Genomic DNA, 20,099 nt, shown 5'->3' on the forward strand with positions numbered 1-20,099 from the left:
GATCTATATCCAGTTAGCTTGTCTCTGAAACAACGTTGTCGTCGTTTCATTTAGTAGAAAAATAATCGTTGTGTAATATCAGTTTAATATATTATTTGTACCATCACTCCTGTGTAATGTGTATATATATATATATATATATATATATATATATATATATATATATATATATATATATATATATATATATATATATATATATATATATATATATATATATATATATATATATATATATATATCTCTCATCTGTTTTGCTGCCGATTCCACTATTTCACACTATTTTACATCCTTCATTCTTTAGATGTTTTACTTCTACACCCCAGTATGTTCATCTTGTATTTACAAAAAGCTAAAGCACATTCCCTTGTAACAGCATCCCAGTTGTACTGCCCCCTTATAGACTATAATTAAAATGTCGATCAACTCAACAGTAAAGGAAAACATCACAAAACGTTGTAGATTGTTACATGTGTGTCAATCCCTCTTCCAAACGACCCATTTGATATAGGTTTGCAGAATCAATAGTCACCTTAAAAACCTTTTGTTCACCTCACTTTATAGTTTCAAATGTAGTGGCGCAGATAAAATATCATCTATACATTGGAATGCATTTGATGGACGGTTATTACACAAAAGCAGCAGTAGCTGTTACATTTCATAATAAACCTTTGCGTCAGTATTTCAGTTGGCCAACAACTTACAGAATTTGTTTGGGGTTATTTTAATGAAGGGGATAAAGTTCACACAGCCTCAGTCTCGCAGGCTTGTACTGTAGACCAGAGATTATGTGCAGGTCAAAATAGCCATTCCGTTTGTTTATGTTGGTAATACATTCCCCCCCCACTTGAGTTTGGCCCATATACACACACCTGTCTTCCCTATAGTAGTCCTCAAGGTCTAGGGCATAATGAACACTGTCTGTCTACCATACATATAGAATACTCAAGGGCATCAAGAATACTGTCTGGTGGTACACTGCTGTCATTCACTTTCAGAATCACTTCTCTTTAGTAGAATGAGTTGACAGTGTGAATCATGCCATTAAACCTCTCTCTAATGACTTATTCTCATTTCTCAGGATGTCCATAATATCACAAAGTTGACTTTAGTAAGGTGGGCTAAGGTCTTGAAGCCCTATTAAAGATTTAGGCTTGTGGATCCACGTGTGTGTTATATCTCAATGTCCACAGGCCTGATGTCTCCTGTCTTGTGCTCCTGGACCCAGAGCTCTCGGTCTTTAGCTGGGTCCACACTCTGTAACAGCTGATCCACCGGCTCCATCGTCTGCAGGGACAGGTGGAAAAACAATCAATACCCTGTATGTTTGTGTGTGTTTGTGTGTGTGGAGGGGGAAACAAGGCATTTAGTGCCCTCTAGAGGTACTACGAGGTGGCGCTTGACTTACACTCTGGTTAAACATGTCCGTCTCATGCCGCAAGGTGGTGTACTGACACAGATGCTGTCGTATCATCTCCACCCTCTCTACCTCCAGCCTCTCCAACTCCTGATGGACAGAATGGATTGAAGGGAACGGGGTTTTAGACGACATGATTCCTCCTTTCTGTCGCTAAAACCAACGCCTCACCGTTTTTGAAGATGGCTGGAGTAGAAACAGACTAGCACCCAGGCTACCAAAGCAATGAGTTACACCCCGAGACACTTTTAATAAAAGGAGAAAATACAATATGAACGACAGATGAGGCTTACCAAGCTTGTGGTCACCATCTCCTCAAACCATTTGGACTGGGACTGGTTGTAAAGGTCGACACAGCGCATCAGGTCATCTCCTGGTAGAGACACAAAGGATGTTAAGACAAACCCATCTATACTTTGGACACGGGCTGGCACCTTTTTCTCTCGTCTGGGTTTATGATGCATGTTAAATAACTTCTCCAGGCGGGAGAGAGCCCCAGTCTAAATATTAACTTACAGAAGAAAGTCTTCTCCTTCAACCTTAGCGCCGACAAATTAAAACGATAACCAAGGCTCGTGTTGCAGAACAACCTGCTATAAATGGGTCTGTATGCGATTTGAGTCTTATATAGTGTTTTATTTAGTTTGGTATTTTATTAGGACTGGGACTGAGAATGTAGCCTTGCTAAAGGCTAAGCAGATGCGTTGTGGTGTGTTGGCTCTCTCTCTCTCTCTCTCTGTCTCCTTCACACGACTGTCATAGCTGGCACACACACCACCATCACCATCGTCACAAACAACTGCTGCTGCTTTTCACACAGACTACGCAAGCAAAGAGGAGGTGTGAGTGTGTGTGGTGTGTGAGTGTGTGTGTGTGTGCATGTGTTAGCAAGTTTGTGCGAGTGTGTGTGTGTGTGTTCATCCACCTCTCACTGTGAGTATCTGGCGAGCCATGATGTGAGTGTATCTGGCGAGCCATGATGTGAGTGTATGGTCCAGCCATGATGTCACTCTCCGGATGAGGTCATCTGTTTATTCTCAACAGTTACTTTTCCAAATCTCTAACCTAAAACTACATTTTGTCTACAGCATTCTCCCTCCCTCCCTCCCTCCCTCCCTCCCTCCCTGCCAGTAGGTTAGCCTCCAGAGGGAAGCTTGGAGAGAGATAACCCACCACACCCACGCCTGTCTACAGGCCTAGAGATGCACTACACTGTTGCTGTTCTCCATGTCGTTCCACAGACCCCCCCCAGTCTCAGTGAAACTGCTGATAAACCGGTGACTCATACACAGTTAAATGTCAACTGTACAGATAGATTAAACCACATGGTGTGCAGTCTACTGTACAGATAGATTAAACCACATGGTGTGCAGTCTACTGTACAGATAGATTAAACCACATGGTGTGCAGTCTACTGTACAGATAGATTAAACCACATGGTGTGCAGTCTACTGTACAGATAGATTAAACCACATGGTGTGCAGTCTACTGTACAGATAGATTAAACCACATGGTGTGCAGTCTACTGTACAGATAGATTAAACCACATGGTGTGCAGTCTACTGTACAGATAGATTAAACCACATGGTGTGCAGTCTACTGTACAGATAGATTAAACCACATGGTGTGCAGTCTACTGTACAGATAGATTAAACCACATGGTGTGCAGTCTACTGTACAGATAGATTAAACCACATGGTGTGCAGTCTACTGTACAGATAGATTAAACCACATGGTGTGCAGTCTACTGTACAGATAGATTAAACCACATGGTGTGCAGTCTACTGTACAGATAGATTAAACCACATGGTGTGCAGTCTACTGTACAGATAGATTAAACCACATGGTGTGCAGTCTACTGTACAGATAGATTAAACCACATGGTGTGCAGTCTACTGTACAGATAGATTAAACCACATGGTGTGCAGTCTACTGTACAGATAGATTAAACCACATGGTGTGCAGTCTACTGTACAGATAGATTAAACCACATGGTGTGCAGTGCCATCTCCATCTGACCGTCAAAAAGGAGGCACTTGAGAGGGATGAGATTAAGCCTCTAGACACCTTTCTGTTTCGTTGCCAGCTTCAAGAGCTTTCTTACAGGAACTTTCCTTTTCTTCTGGTTTATTGCTATATATGCTAGTCTGCATGTGTACTCAGTCTCCACGGCAACATGCCATTGGACATAACACTGACAGCACAGTCATGACGACTGTTTGTATATAGTTTAGTGTCTGTTTAGCAAGTCATAAACAACTTTCTTGTTTAAAGTTAGGTGTTAGCTAGCTACATCTTAGTCTCACTTGGTCAGATTTGTACTATAAGAACCTGTAATCTGAGCAGATAAAATACTCAGACACTCAGATGGGGGATGTAATTAATGACACCCCTATCAGTTATAACAAACATGCGAGTCTTTGACCCCACTGGCTAACCCCACAGTGACTGATGACCTCTGGTTTGACCTTTGACCTGGACTCTGACCTGCTTGTGTGGACTTCCGCCGGGCCTTCTTAATGTCCTCCTCGATCTTGTTGCTTAGTTTGATCTCCATCTGCTGAGTTTTCACCTCCAGGTCCTTCTGTCTGTCCGCTAGAGCCTTACGGGCCTAGAGAGATATATTAAGATGTTATAAAAGCTGTTATGAACGCTTATAGCTGCTGACTCTTCACCTCCAGGTCCTTCTGTCTGTCCGCTAGAGCCTTACGGGCCTAGAGAGATATATTAAGATGTTATAAAAGCTGTTATGAACGCTTATAGCTGCTGACTCTTCACCTCCAGGTCCTTCTGTCTGTCCGCTAGAGCCTTACGGGCCTAGAGAGATATATTAAGATGTTATAAAAGCTGTTATGAACGCTTATAGCTGCTGACTCTTCACCTCCAGGTCCTTCTGTCTGTCCGCTAGAGCCTTACGGGCCTAGAGAGATATATTAAGATGTTATAAAAGCTGTTATGAACGCTTATAGCTGCTGACTCTTCACCTCCAGGTCCTTCTGTCTGTCCGCTAGAGCCTTACGGGCCTAGAGAGATATATTAAGATGTTATAAAAGCTGTTATGAACGCTTATAGCTGCTGACTCTTCACCTTCAGGTCCTTCTGTCTGTCCGCTAGAGCTTTACAAGCCTAGAGATGCATTCAGATGTTATAAAAAGGTTGTCATAACTTTGTTATAAGATGATAAGAAAGCCAATGGGGACATACCGGAGGGTATTTCAGTAGGCCAGGTGTAGGGAACCCTGGTTCTGGAGGGCTGCAGGCACTTCATGTTTTTGATTTAACCAACCTGGAAGACCAGGTGTGTTGAATTTAGCTCAGTTGGACCTCATTGCCTTCTTGGAACAAAATCTTGTACCTCCAGCACTCCAGGGACAGGGTTGCCTACCCTGCAGTAGGCTACTACTTGCTATTAGCCATGCATTATGAATGTCTAAATGGCTGATGGCGAGGGGTTGACAAGTCTATGGTAGGTGAAGGGATCGGCCCAATCATTATTTATAGAAGCACAAAGAGGTTGTGTGTGTGTGTGTGTGTGTGTGTTGACAGGAAACGGTCCTCTACTTAGGGACAAGTTGTGGAATTTTAATCTCATGTGAGAAGATTCCTGAAATTCTACAGCTGCAAAGTGCAAGGACGGTTATTATTGCGTCAACTTTTGTATAACTAATGTAAGTAGCTCTGCATAAGACCGTCTGCTAAATAACAAAAATGTAAACATAGATTTTTGTGTGTGTTTGTGTGTATGTGTGTGTGTGCCTGCATGTGTATGCGTTTGTCGCCTCTCGTTACGTCGGGATGCGTACCTTCTCCACGGCTGTGTGCCGTCCGACCAGATGTTTCCGTAGTTCTGCGATGTGATGGTCGAACCGCTTCATGTCCTTCTTAAAGTTATCTCTGAAAGTCAACAGAGGCTTCTCCACCTCGCTCTGGAGCTGAACGAGTTCAGAAACAAGAAATGCAGACCTCATTGGAAACAACTGTTAGGAAGGCCTATACTATTACCTGGGTTTTTTTTCCTGTTTAAGCCATGTGGTTAATAAAAACAGCTGGCCCATGGCCTTTCCTATAATAATGATATACTGTGTTGACAGTTGTGTTGTTTTTGTCTACGCCTGTATCTCGTATCCTTAGTGGCTAAGGGACAGCTATTTACAAAAGCCCCTTTTACCCATAAAACGTGTTTATCTGACAGAGCTGTCAATGATTTACAGTCACAAATGTGTCTCTCTAAAACATTAAAGTAGGTCAATGTAGAGTTTGATTTGTGAGCTGCTTTGATTCTCCTGAAGAGTGTCTGCTTAGGACCAGGAGATTATTTACGGTTGGGAGACAGACTCCTTCCTGCCCATAAACAGTTTATAGAAATTATATGGGCAAATCAGTAAATTACGAAAAGCACAATGCAAGAGGAAACATTATTCAATTACTGCAGAAACCTGATTGAATAGGACACAGATTTAAGGATAATAAATAGCTATTGAAGAGATAGAGGTGCATGAAGAATGTATTCAAATCTGCTCACTTCCCCCCCCCCCCCCCCCCCTCCTAGATAATACTCTCTGCTCATTCTCTCACTCTTTGCTTCCATCTCTCATACTCCCCCCTAAACCTCAAGCTGTACTAAATACAGCACATCTGTGTGTGCCTGTCTGTCTCCAGAGAATTGAAACACTGACGTTGTTTCCTCCACTCAGTCCAGCTGGGCTTCTGGCTGGAACCTCTCTTTCTCTCACACACAATACACCCCCCCCCCCACCCCACCCCCGCGCTCTCGCTCCCAAGACAAACCAATCATACATGTGTATTTCGCAGCAAGGGGCCAGAGAGTAAATAGGCCTCAATTAAGTGTTACAAAACCATGGGACACAATGTTAAATAGACTGTACTGTGAACTGAAGTCACGTGGAAAATAATTCCCAAAATGTGAAGTGGTTTCTTTGGGTAAAGAATGCGGTCCACTGTAATACAGTACCTTAGAGGAGAACTTGAGGTGAACCTCAGCCTCTTCAGCCAAACTATTCTTCAGCTGCGCCCAGGCTTCCCCTAGAGTACTGAGGAGAGAGATAACACACCAGTCAGACCACAGAGAAACCACACTATCACTGTATGACACTACGTAGTAGGGGGGGGGGGGGTAATAGTAGAAAGAAGGGTAGGGGTGAGAGGACCACATCCTGTAGGAGGTAAGTACCACTCACATCAAGAGTTAAGACCACACAGGCTTTACAGAGCGAGAGAGAAAGTGAGAGCGAGCGAGAAAGAGCGCGAAAGAGAGAGAGCAAAAAGGGAGGAGTAAGAGAGATCATGAAAGAGGGCGAGGGAATGAAAAGATGAGAAGTGTCAGGGTTGATCCCGCCAAACAGAGAGAGCGATGAGGTTCAACTGAAGGTTCAGTTTAAAAGTTCATTGGCTGCATATAACCCAGCAGGCAGCCCATCTCACAGTCGTGTTTGGTCCTCTGCAAGTTAACTGGCTGGTTAGGATGTATAGACTGAGGATATGAGACACAGCTAAACCCTTTCACGGCTTCTTCATTCTGCAACACTTTAATCTCTGTAACATAATGCATTGTGGGAAAATGTATAATAAGTTTTGGGGCCAGTAACCGAAAGGTTGAGAGATCGAATCCCCGAGCTGACAAGGTAAAAATCTGTTGTTCTACCCCTGAACAAGGCAGTTAACCCACTGTTTCCCGGTAGGCTGTCATTGTAGATAAAAATGTGTTCTTAACTGACTTGCCTAGTTAATTTAAATAAAATTAACACTGATCATAGCAGAGGGTACTAGACGTTGTTAAAAAGAGAGACACCAGACACCAGGCTAGAACCTCTTGTCCTCTGAACATAAATCTTGAGTCCTCCATTCCAAATATTAGCAGAATATTTATCCAAGTTGCCATACAGTGAGCCAGCAGCAGGCCCATACAGCCATGAGGCACTTCTGGGTCTGGGTCTGGGTCTGGAGCAGGAGAGGAGAGGAGAGGGCCTGAGGGTCTTTAGCCTCTTCACCAGGTCACATCAAAGCACCGCTCTGAATGGAAGACAGAATGGAAGGCAGGCTACATTCCTACAGCATCGGGGTGCTGCTCTCTGCTCTGCATCGGGGTGCTGCTCTCTGCTCTGCATCGGGGTGCTGCTCTCTGCTCTGCATCGGGGTGCTGCTCTCTGCTCTGCATCGGGGTGCTGCTCTCTGCTCTGCATCGGGGTGCTGCTCTCTGCTCTGCATCGGGGTGCTGCTCTCTGCTCTGCATCGGGGTGCTGCTCTCTGCTCTGCATCGGGGTGCTGCTCTCTGCTCTGCATCGGGGTGCTGCTCTCTGCTCTGCCAACTGCACTTTAATATACTATATTCAGCTACTTTCAGAGCCATCGGAGAAAAAAATAGAAGATAGATAAGAGATAGACGACGGATAAGAACAGATACACAAACAAATAGCTAAAAAAATGTATTTTGACTTTTATCTGATCAAGAAGTCCCACTGAGATGAATACTGTGTTTTGCAAGGGAGGCCTGGCCAAGAAGGTTTCTATACTGGTAGGATATAAAGTCTTACAGGCTACTAAAAAGTACACAATGGCACCGATCCAAAACGCATTCACAGTTGGTTCCTCATACTCATATCCTTAAGACAGCTGCTTAAAAAGTGTTCATACCCCAGGGAGCATTGGCCAACAACAGTTGAGTCAAACAAATGAACCAGTGTCCACTCCTTTCTAGCCCACTGTAAATACAGCACATGATTGGTAGCGAATCTAGTGATACAAGCTAGTCACATGCTCTCGGGGCTGTGTTACGGCCAGACAAATGGTAAATTCAGGAATAAACAGGCAGTATTTCTGGGCTCGGACGCAGGCAGGGCAGGAGCATAGCAACAAAACAGTGATTGTCCAGGAAGCCAGGCTGACAACAGAGCAGGGTAGAGGGAGAGGAGATAATAACAGTATTGTGTTGCTCTCTCTGGATGTGGTGGGCGTGAGCGGACGGAACTCACTGGCATCGTCTAGATTCTAGAATCTATATGAAACAATTCCACCCCACCCTGCCATTCTATCACAATAACACTGGTGCAGTACAGTAGTGGAGAGAGGCCAACTCGTACAGAGTTGTATAAATCGCAGAGAAGGGGTTTTAGTAGTCCAGCATCATATGTCTAATGCAGGAGAGTGCCGTACCATCTTTGTTTCAGTGTTGACCGTAGGGCAGTATCATAAACATCAGTACATCAAGCCCCTCATAAACTGGTGCAGCATCTCTCTCTCCTCTGTCTCCATTCTCACCCCCTCTTAGAGCCATAAAGAGCCATATCTGGTACAAGTATCTGGCACAGGGCAGTCTCATAACACAGTGTGTGTTTAGAGCACATGTACTGTAGTTCATTATGTCTGTGTCGTAAATGTGGTATGCAGACGTTCTTTTACAGCCTTCCCTCCCCCTCAGCCTAGCCCAGGACCCTCACCATACAGCCGGCCATTCCCCCTCAGCCTAGCCCAGGACCCTCGCCATACAGCCGGCCATTCCCCCTCAGCCTAGCCCAGGACCCTCACCATACAGCCGGCCATTCCCCCTCAGGAAACCATTTACCAGGGGAGTACCAGACAAAGAGGTGCTCACAGTGAGAGGTTACCCTATTGTGCCAGACTGAAGAGGGGTCCCCCTTCTCTCTCTCTTTCTCTGTGTGTGACCCCCCCCCACCTGTCTCTTAATCAATCCCCCCCCATCTATCTATACCTCCCTCCTCTCATACAGTGCCTTCAGAAAGTATTCAGACCCCTTGACTTTTTCCAGATTTTGTTAGATAAAAAAAAGGCAACCTCAACCTACACACAACACCCCATAATGACAAACCAAAAACATGTTTTTAGAAATGTTGCTAATTTATTACAAATAAACTTAAATATCACATTCACATAAGTATTCAGACCATTTGCTCAGTACTTTCTTGAAGCACCTTTAGAGGTGACTACAGCCTTGAGTCTTCTTGGGAATGAAGCTACAAGCTTGGCACACCTGTATTTGGGAAGTTTCTCCCATTCTTCTCTGCAGATCCTCTCAAGCTGTGTCAGGCTGGATGGGGAACGTCGCTGTACAGTTAATTTCAGGTCTCTCCTAAGATGTTCGATCAGTTCAAGTCTGGGCTCTGGCTGGGCCACTCAAGGACATTCAGAGACTTGTCCCAAAGCCACTCCTGCGTTGTCTTGGCTGTGTGCTTAGGGTCATTGTCTTGTTGGAAGGTGAACCTTCACCCCAGTCTGAGGTCCTAAGCAGGTTTTCATCAAGGATCTCGCTGTACTTTGCTCTGTTCATCTTTCCCTCGATCCTGACTAGTCTCCTGGTCCCTGCTGTTGAAAAACATACCCACAGCATGATGCTGCCACTACCATGCTTCACCGTAGGGATGATGCCAGGTTTCCTCCAGACGTGATGCTTGACATTCAGGCCCAAGAGTTGAATCTTGGTTTCATCAGACCAGAGAATCTTGTTTCTCATGGTCAGAGTCTTTAGGTGTGTTTTGCCAAACTACAGGCTGTCATGTGCCTTTTTCTGAAGAGTGTCCACTCTACCATAAGGCCTGATTGGTGGAGTGCTGCAGTGATGGTTGTCCTTCTGGAAGGTTCTCCCATCTTTGCAGAGGAACTCTAGAGCTGTGTCAGAGTGACCATCAGGTTCTTGGTCACCTCCCTGACCAAGGCCCTTCTCCCCCGATTGCTCAGGTGGCCGGGCAGACAGCTCTAGAAAGAGTCTTGGTGGTTCCAAACTTCTTCCATTTAAGAATGATGGAGGCCATTGTGTTCTTGGGGAACTTCAATGCTGCAGAAATGTTTTGGTACCCTTTCTTAGATCTGTGCCTCGACACAATCCTGTCTCGGAGCTCTACGGACAATTTCGTTGACTTCGTGGCTTGGTTTTTGCTCTGACACGCACTGTCAACTGTGGGACCTTATAAAGACACGTGTCTGCCTTTCCAAATCATGTCCAATCAATTGAATTTACCACAGGTGGACTCCAATCAGGGATGTCCAAGGATGATCAATGGAAACAGGATGCACCTGAGCTCAATTTCGAGTCTCATAGCAAAGGGTCTGAATACTTATAATAAACGTACTTACATTTTTTTTTTTTTATAGAAATTAGCAAAAATGTCTAAAAACCTGTTTTCACTTTGCCATTATGGGGCATTTTGTGTAAATTGCTGAGGACTTTAAAAAAAATGTAATCAATACTAGAAGAAGGCTGTAACGTAACAAAATGTGGAGTCAAGGGGTCTGAATACTTTCCGAAGGCACTGTATGTAGTGGTTTAAAGGCTCAGTCTGATGGGGTCTGGAGGGTCTGGATCAAAGGAAGTTGTAGCGATTTACAGGACGACCATACTTCCGCTTTCACTGATTCTACTGACTGGCTGGGCCTCCATGCAGTCTCACCAATGAGTCTGGCCTGATATGGTTCAATACCACCCTAATGGGAGAGGAACCACAGTACCCTGCTGTCCAGTCCAACAAACACAGTTTTCCTGCTCCTAGCTATATGATTGTTTTATCATCAGAAAGTCTCCATCTTTGACTAAAATGTACAATCATCAAATCCTTTCAGAGCTACAGGAGTTGGCGAGGAGTTGGAAAAGAATGTGCATAATCTGTGAAATAACCTTTGACATGGAATCGTTCAAAATGTTGACGCGGAGCGATTTTCTTGTATTGTGCCCTATCTTCCTAAGCGTTAGTGAGCACGAGCACAGTGCGTGCCATTCCAGCTGTGACTCATACACTGAGTATACCAAACATTAAGAACACCTTCCTAACATTGAGTTGCACCCCACTTCTGCACTCAGAACAGCCTCAATTCGTCGGGGCAAGGACTCTACAAAATGACAAAAGCGTTCCACATGGATGCTGTGTCATTTAGGCTCCAATGTTTCCCACAGTTGTGTCCAGTTGGCTGGATGTCCTTTGGGTGGTGGACCATTTTTGATACACATGGTAAACTGTTAAGCTGAAAAACGCAGCAGCGGTGCAGTTCTTGAACCAAACCAGTGAGCCTCGCACCTACTAACATACCCCGTTCAAAGGCACTTAGATATTTTGTCTTTCCCATTCACCCTCTGAATGGAGCCCATACACAATCCATGTCTCAATTGTCTCAAGGCTTAAAAATCATTATTGAACCTGTCTCCTCCCCTTCATCTACACTGATTGAAGTGGTTTTAACAAGTGACATCAGTAAGGGATCATAACATTCACCTGGTGAGTTTATATCATGGAAAAAAACAGGTGTTCTTATTGTTTTGTATACTCAGTGTACATGTAGGTTCCTCTTTATTAAGGAACCACCACAGGAAGTGATGCCACTGCTCACTCACCCTTCCTCCTGTCCTGCAAGGGGAATCTGTGACAGCTTGGAGAGGTTCTTGGCATACTCTTCTTCTATCTTTATTCTGAAAGAGGGAAGGAGAAAACACTTTTGTTACAGTACCACAGAATTGCAACATATAGCAAGTCATTTTTCCTCTTTTGCACAAAGTGGAAAAGTACGCATCTGTGGAAAAAAAAAAAAAAAGTTTTTCAAGAAATGATATTTTCCATCGCATGGTTTTCATGGCAACACGTGTCAAACATGAAAATGAGGAAGGAGCCGTGAAACATTGGTCTGACCAGGATCGTTGACAAATCAGCTGAGATAATGATATTCGATTATTGTTGTTACCTTTCTCGTATAAACTCGGCCATCTCTTTCTGCATCTGTTTCCCCTTCAGCTGTTTCTGCAGCAAGACCTCAAACCCTGAGATAGAGCTTGTCCCCTGAGGGTCCTTCTTATCCTCCTACACAACAACAACAACACAACATAAATACACACCACTGTATAACAACATCTAGTGTAACGTACTGTAAATCAACAAACAATCCACAAATAATATGACCATTATTGTAAATTCATTCACTGCTGGGTTGTATAGTACAGTGATATTGTATTGAACTTTATTGCATGGTATACATTCATACAGTTATTCATTGTATTGTATTGCTGGGAAAATACCAGGCAATATTTACTGCAGCACTATAATCCATTCTACAGCACCACAGCCAGTGTTCTAGAAAGTCTACAATTCACACACAGCAGGGGAGTACTAAATACTTGGCAACCTGTTTTAATCTGATCCTCTGTGTCTCAGTAAAATCCGTCACTCTCAGTGTACGGTATCCACTCTTTCTTTACGAGCGTCTTCTGCTGTTGTCACCTCAAAGTGTGACGTTAGCCCAGTCTGACTGTAACATTTAGCGGAGTGTCGAAACCTGAGAACACACCTTGGTGGCGATTACGTTTCAGCCGTGGGAGAAAGGAAAGCAGAGCCAAATCAGATGCATGGAGTCGCTCTCACTACGTCTTGTGTCATTCTACTACAGCTCTGCAGGCTTACTCTGACGAATCTGTAACGTGCCCTGTGTCGAAGTGTTTATCGCACGGCTGTTTATGTGGAAGAGCTGTGGACTGCAGTCTAAGGCACGGCAGCACAACACCCGTCCTTGAAGGCTGCAGGGTCTGAATGTTTCTGTTAGATTTTTGATTCTTGCCCGGACAATTAGAGCAGTAATGTTGTGATTATTCATACCAAGGAGACATGAAAACCAGCAGAACTGTGGTCCTCAAGGACTATGTCGTGTATCGCAGTGTATTGTAGAGTTGTGTAATGTAGTGTATCGCAGTGTATTGTAGAGTTGTGTAGTGTTGTGTATCGCAGTGTATTGTAGAGTTGTGTAATGTAGTGTATCGCAGTGTTGTGTAGTGTTGTGTATCGCAGTGTATTGTAGAGTTGTGTCATGTAGTGTATCGCAGTGTATTGTAGAGTTGTGTAGTGTTGTGTATCGCAGTGTATTGTAGAGTTGTGTAATGTAGTGTATCGCAGTGTTGTGTAGTGTTGTGTATCGCAGTGTATTGTAGAGTTGTGTCATGTAGTGTTGTGTATCGCAGTGTATTGTAGAGTTGTGTCATGTAGTGTATCGCAGTGTATTGTAGAGTTGTGTAGTGTTGTGTATCGCAGTGTATTGTAGAGTTGTGTAATGTAGTGTATCGCAGTGTTGTGTAGTGTTGTGTATCGCAGTGTATTGTAGAGTTGTGTCATGTAGTGTATCGCAGTGTATTGTAGAGTTGTGTAGTGTTGTGTATCGCAGTGTATTGTAGAGTTGTGTAATGTAGTGTATCGCAGTGTTGTGTAGTGTTGTGTATCGCAGTGTATTGTAGAGTTGTGTCATGTAGTGTTGTGTATCGCAGTGTATTGTAGAGTTGTGTAATGTAGTGTTGTGTATCGCAGTGTATTGTAGAGTTGTGTAATGTAGTGTTGTGTATCGCAGTGTATTGTAGAGTTGTGTAATGTAGTGTTGTGTATCGCAGTCTATTGTAGAGTTGTGTCATGTAGTGTTGTGTATCGCAGTGTATTGTAGAGTTGTGTCATGTAGTGTTGTGTATCGCAGTGTCATGTAGTGTTGTGTCATGTAGTGTTGTGTATCGCAGTGTATTGTAGAGTTGTGTCATGTAGTGTTGTGTATCGCAGTGTATTGTAGAGTTGTGTAATGTAGTGTTGTGTATTGCAGTCTATTGTAGAGTTGTGTCATGTAGTGTTGTGTATCGCAGTGTATTGTAGAGTTGTGTCATGTAGTGTTGTGTATCGCAGTGTATTGTAGAGTTGTGTAGTGTTGTGTATCGCAGTGTATTGTAGAGTTGTGTAATGTAGTGTATCGCAGTGTTGTGTAGTGTTGTGTATCGCAGTGTATTGTAGAGTTGTGTAATGTAGTGTTGTGTATCGCAGTGTATTGTAGAGTTGTGTAATGTAGTGTTGTGTATCGCAGTGTATTGTAGAGTTGTGTAATGTAGTGTTGTGTATCGCAGTGCTGTGTTGTGTAGTGTTGTGTATCGCAGTGTAGCGCTGTGTATCGCAGTGTTGTGTATCGCAGTGTATTGTAGAGTTGTGTAATAGTGTATCGCAGTGTTGTGTAATGTAATGTTGTGTACCGCAGTGTAGTGTATCGTAGTGTAATGTAGTGTTGTGTATCGCAGGGTAGCGCTGTGTATCGCAGTGTTGTGTATCGCAGTGTATTGTAGAGTTGTGTAATATAGTGTATCGCAGTGTTGTGTAATGTAATGTTGTGTACTGCAGTGTAGTGTATCGTAGTGTATTGTAGTGTTGTGTACCGTAGTGTATTGCAGTGTAGAGTTGTGTAATGTATCGCAGTGGTGTGTAGTGTAATGTAGTGTTGTGTTGTGTACCGCAGTGTAGAGTAGTGCTGTGTAGAGTAGTGTAGAGTAGAGTATTGTACACTCTTAGAAAAAAGGGTTCCAAAAGGGTTCTTCAGCTATCCCCATAGGAGAAAACTTTTTGGTTTCATGTAAACTCTCTGTTGAAAGGGTTTTACATGAAACCTAAGGGTACTACCTGGAACCAAAACATTTTCTTCAAAGGGTTCTCCTATGGAGACAGCTGAAGAACCGTTTAAGGTTCTAGATAGCAACTTTTTTTCTAAAAGTGTAGTGTTGTGTATTGCTGTGTGTAAAGTAGAGTAGTGTAGTGGAGTGGAGTGTAGTGTAAAGTAGTATAGAGTAGAGTATTGTAGAGTAAAGTAGTGTAGAGTAGAGTAGTGTAAAGTAGAGTAGTGTAGTGTAAAGTAGTGTAGAGTAGTGTAAAGTAGTGTAGAGTAGTGTAAAGTAGAGTAGTGTAGTGTAAAGTAGTGTAGAGTAGAGTAAAGTAGAGTAGTGTAGCGTAGCGTAAAGTAGTGTAGAGTAGAGTATTGTAGAGTAAAGTAGTGTAGAGTAGAGTAGTGTAAAGTAGAGTAGTGTTGTGTAAAGTAGTGTAGAGTAGTGTAAAGTAGAGTAGTGTAGCGTAAAGTAGTGTAGAGTAGTTTAATATGACTCTGTGGTGTGGCCAGTCTGTCTCTTACCCAGAAGTAGTCACAGTAGCTCCACTCATCTGGCTTTAGCAGCTGCTGTTCAGGCATACTCATGGGGAGGGGGAACGTTACACAGTTAATCTGGAAGAGAGAGCGAAAGAGCGAGAGAGAGAGAGAGAGAGAGAGAGACAGGAAGAGAGGGGGGGGTATGGAGAAAGAGAGATAGAAGGAGCGAGGGACAAAGAGAGAAAGGGCGAGAGAGAGGAGATACATTTTTCCATTGTGCATCGTATTTTATTTTAATAAATTAGACTTGGTATGCACGGGTCTGAGGAATCTAAGCCATGAAGGTCTACTTGAGATTAGCAATAATGCAGGATGTGGAGCTGCACACACATCCACACTGCACAGACAGTAACTGTCCAACTCTGCTGATGCTACTATTCAAGGTGCTCTGCCACTGTTGCTCTGGCAACACTTCACCTCCTCAGTTCATCTTGACTTCATATCGCTCCTTGAATTTGTCAACTCTTTTTTATTTCTAGACTTCATGAATAATGCTCCATGAAAACACAGAAACTGTCAACCTTGTCGTGTCACCAGCATTTATCATTGAACAGTCCTGACAGTGTGTTTTAATTCTCTTTCTCCTCTAGATGTTAAATCTGTTGGTTGAGCGACTATCTCCCTGCTCGGCTCCTCTATCTGTTCTCTTGCTGCTGCACAGGGCCTGAGCGTTGTGTATTATAGTCGCTCCACACACACACACACACACACACACACTGCTAACAGCAGGTCTCCTGTGTGGTCATCAGTTCCAACTGTTAGCACACAGAGCGGGACTGTTGTCTCCCCTCACATTTCCTTTCATTACCTCCAGCAGCAAAACAACTCCGCCTCGGGGTGCTGGAGGTGTGTGCGCATGCGTGTGTGGATCCACTGCTGAGCATGTCCAGCAGTTTACTGCTGTGAAACTCTTTCCACTATTCCCGTCTTGATGAAAAGTTCACACAAAGCAGCTAATACATCTGGCTTCCGTCACTTTCTAATGAGCCTTTAAGTGACCTTAGTTGACCTCTATCAACCACTCCCTTAACCCCTGACTTATTAGCTGAAGACTAAATCAGCACTGTCTGCCAATTCTCCCTCTCAAACATCCGCCAATCAATAGCATTGTCCTGGTTGCTATGGGAACAGGGCAAGTTCCCTCCACTGCAACCCCTGTGCACTCCTTCACCTCTGCTCAGGTCTCAGTGTTTCCAGAATTTCTACAACTGTTTTACAAATTCAAAATGTCAATATTCAATTCTGTTCGACGCTGGCATCTAAATCACGTCCTCGGTCTCAATAGTCCCTAACATCATCAGTTGGATTTTGCAACTTTGTATTGCCCATGCGTGTTGGGGTTAGGGTCAGTGTTAAGGTTTGTGTTAGGGTTGGGTCTGGGATTGTTTTAGTAGTGGTACTCACTGTGATGGTAGTCTCTTTGCTCTGTCTCCTGGTGGGTGATGTAGGACCTGGATTCTGTTGAGGGAGACAGGATGCTCCGTCAAAACCTTCCTCTGTGTCCGACATGGTCTCTGGCTAACACACACACACACACTCACACACACTGGAGCTGCTGAAGCTCTCTGGGACTGACTGTCTGTGTGCTGCCTCCGCTCTGGCTACTGTGTGTGTGAGTGTGTGTGTTGCAGTGCTGAGTAGGGGGGCATGTCTGCAGCGCAGAGCAAATCGCGCTTGGATATTTGTGTGTGAACGCACTTCGGCTCAGACTATGTCATCACATGAGCAATATGAGTGTGTATGCACATGTGAGTGTGTATGCGTGCGTGTGTGCGTGCGCGGAGCGAAACAGAGAAAGAGTGGGCGTAATGAGATGGAGGGGGTAGACGTAGATTTAAAAAAAGGTAGAGACAGAAAACGAGAGGGAGAGAAAGAATGAAAGAGAGAGTGCACATCCCCCAATGTCCATACCATGCCCACTGAAGCAAGACACAGGGCTGGCGAGAAGAAGGGAAGGAGAGGAGGAGGAAGGGAGGGGAGGGGGTTTATTGACAAAGTACAGAATGCTCCACACCTCCTCTCCCAACGAGAAAAATAAAAAGTAGGAGTTAAAGGAGGAGCTATTGGAGGAGCTAAAGGAGGAGGATGAGAAGCTGGGTAGTGGTGTTATGTATCTGGATGGTGTGTGACTGAGTGTGTGTGTGTGTGTGTGTGTGTGTGTCTGAACAACGATGAGTGCTCTCCTAATTATGATCTGAGGATAAGATAATGAAAGGAATCAGGATGGAGAAACTGCTCTCCTTTCCAGGGGTAATGAGTATCATTATCTCATTTCATGATGACGGGGTTGTGTGTGTGTGTGCGTGCGTGCACATCTTTGCCTCTGTGTCTTTGCATGTGCGTAAGGAGGTTGGGTAATCATGTCCCCAGTAACCATGGCATTACTGTACATAGGAGAAATCTGCTGTTTGAAGCTACTACTGTACAGTACCTCTATCAACGGGGATGCATTGGCATAGCTTCTACTAAACGCTGCTAAATGCTTTCGTTGACTGGCTACCACTGTGGCGTGGTGGTGGCTGTTGGTGGTCTAATATGAAGAAACAGAAATGGGCTATCTTCTGTGTAAACATAAGCATAGTTCATGGGGTTCAAGGGGAAGCCCTTAACTGGAGTAACGAGAGAAGGAGAGGAGGCGGAAGAGGAGGACACCAGTTTTACCTGTGGCTCGGAACTGGGCTTTTTGACCAGACTGATGTGGGAGTGTTCATTCTGATGCAACGTACCACCACTGGAGTGAAACCCGTTCACTGTGGAGGGAGAGAGAGAGAGAGAGGGGCGGGGTAGCAAGAAAGAGAATGTAATTTGTAACACAGCCTGCGGAGGAGGAATAATGGGTGTTTGCCTCCTATGAGTTGTCGGTATATCTGAGCCGGGGGTAAATTAACTTATCTTTGTGACTCAAACAAAGCGATCAGAGAATCGCTTCTTCTTTGTTAAAATGTCTTTATCAGGGCGGTTACTGGAAACCAGAGACCGAGCACTTCACCAAACCCAGCTCTGAGTCCAGACCGCCTGGGTTGTCCTCTGGTACACAGGCAAGGAAAATGAGCTTTTATTTGGGAGAGTTGCTCTGCATGCGTGCATTGTTTGCACATGTTCATTTGAAGGTGTGTTTGAGTGATCAGGCGGCATGCGAGACTACATGTCAGTGTGTGTGTTGGAGAGAATTATTATGTAGTCTAGATGAGATACCCCACTGTGTCTCGTGATCAGCCTGTGCAAACAAACGTGAGTTGAGACGACTCCAGATCGCAGATCAAATTAGCCACAGGAAGTGTGTGTATGTGTGTGTGTGTGTGTGTGTGTGGTCAGAGGCCTCTGGTATTTTCTGTGCGCTGCCACACAGCGGCAGGCCTATGTTCAGCCCTAACGACACTGGCAAAGGAGGAAAAGTGAGAGAAAGAGAGTGAGAGGGTCAAGGACAGAGTGAGCGAGAGAATGAGAGTACCTGTAGGTAGTGAGTTCTTGTGTTTCAGAGGGGTTTTGGGGGTCCCAGGTACACTGGAAGGTCTCTCCCACGTCGTCTCTGGGACCAGACAGGAACATGAAAGACTATTTAACTTTGTGTGGTCAGAAATACATGGAAATTGAGAGACATACTAAAATGTCTCTACCCTGGATTTCATCGCAGGTCCAAGATGAAACAAAAATTTGTTCGATGATTATGGGTCGTTCTTGAATTGCAGTGGCAACTTCATTTTTCTAGGTGTGTTTTTATGTAAATGTATTGGGTACATCTTCCCATTCTAAATCAATGAATATGGCAGCTTAACGACTTTAAATCATGTTTACCATTATCATAACATTGTGTCACCAATAGGAGTACTAACACAAATGACACATTTTTGGCCCATTAGGATTTTCTGAAAAGTAGGCGGGAATGTTCAAGGTCTTTGCAATAAGTGATTTTCAGGCAGTAACACCGAGGACAAGACTTAAGGACACATTTTTTTTTTGGGGGGGGGGGGGGGGGGCGATACGATATTTTAACAGCCTTCTTTGGTTTTATTGATCTATAGAATATATCAAACTTTTGTTTACTTTCTAGCATTCATTATAATAGATACAGTTGAAGTCGGAAGTTTACAGACACTTAGGTTGAAGTCATTAAACTTAATAATCGTGGATTTATCGGTGGTGACAGTTTCCTAGCCTCAGTTCAGTGGGCAGCTGGGAGGAGGTGCTCCTATTTTCAATTGACTTTACAGTGTCCCAGACCTTTTTGGAGTTTGTGCTACAGGATGCAAATTTCTGTTTAAAAAAGTTAGCCTTTGCTTTCCTAACTGCATTTGTACATTGGTTCCTAACTTCCCTGAAAAGATGCATATCACGGGGACTATTCGATGCTAATGCAGTACGCCACAGGATGTTTTTGTGCTGGTCAAGGGCAGTCAGGTCTGGAGTGAACAAAGGGCTACAGTTGGAGTCATTGAAACTTGTTTTTTTCCACATCTCCACAAATTTCTTGTTAACAAACTATAGTTTTAGCAGGTCGGTTAGGACATCACTTTGTGCATGACAAGTCATTTTTCCAACAATTGTTTACAGACAGATTATTTCACTGTATCACAATTCCAGTGGGTCAGAGGTTTACATACACTAACTTGACTGTGCCTTTAAACAGCTCAGAGAATTCCAGACAATTATGTCATGGCTTTAGAAGCTTCTGATAGGCTAATTGACATCATTTGAGTCAATACCTGTGGATGTATTTCAAGGCCGATTTCAACTGTAGTTCTCT

General features: G+C 44.0%; 1 protein-coding gene across 2 annotated transcripts in view; it reads right to left on the reverse strand.

Annotated features, from left to right (window-relative positions):
* Positions 1 to 216: 216 nt before the first annotated feature.
* Positions 217 to 20,099, reverse strand: part of gas7b (growth arrest-specific 7b) — a 56,616-nt gene continuing 36,733 nt past the window's right edge. For both annotated transcript variants that reach the window (XM_036955688.1, XM_036955689.1), the window contains exons 3-14: positions 18,807 to 18,884; positions 18,017 to 18,105; positions 16,760 to 16,813; positions 15,341 to 15,430; positions 12,116 to 12,231; positions 11,772 to 11,846; positions 6,390 to 6,468; positions 5,221 to 5,349; positions 3,905 to 4,028; positions 1,711 to 1,790; positions 1,409 to 1,507; positions 217 to 1,287 (exon numbers count right to left, since the gene is read on the reverse strand). In XM_036955688.1, the coding sequence (XP_036811583.1) occupies positions 1,174 to 1,287; positions 1,409 to 1,507; positions 1,711 to 1,790; positions 3,905 to 4,028; positions 5,221 to 5,349; positions 6,390 to 6,468; positions 11,772 to 11,846; positions 12,116 to 12,231; positions 15,341 to 15,430; positions 16,760 to 16,813; positions 18,017 to 18,105; positions 18,807 to 18,884 (1,127 nt within the window). In that variant the 3' untranslated portion in view covers positions 217 to 1,173. The remainder of the gene's footprint in view (positions 1,288 to 1,408; positions 1,508 to 1,710; positions 1,791 to 3,904; positions 4,029 to 5,220; positions 5,350 to 6,389; positions 6,469 to 11,771; positions 11,847 to 12,115; positions 12,232 to 15,340; positions 15,431 to 16,759; positions 16,814 to 18,016; positions 18,106 to 18,806; positions 18,885 to 20,099) is intronic.

The sequence above is a fragment of the Oncorhynchus mykiss genome, chromosome 20, assembly GCF_013265735.2.
Source record: "Oncorhynchus mykiss isolate Arlee chromosome 20, USDA_OmykA_1.1, whole genome shotgun sequence".
NCBI classification, from domain to species: Eukaryota; Metazoa; Chordata; class Actinopteri; order Salmoniformes; family Salmonidae; genus Oncorhynchus; species Oncorhynchus mykiss.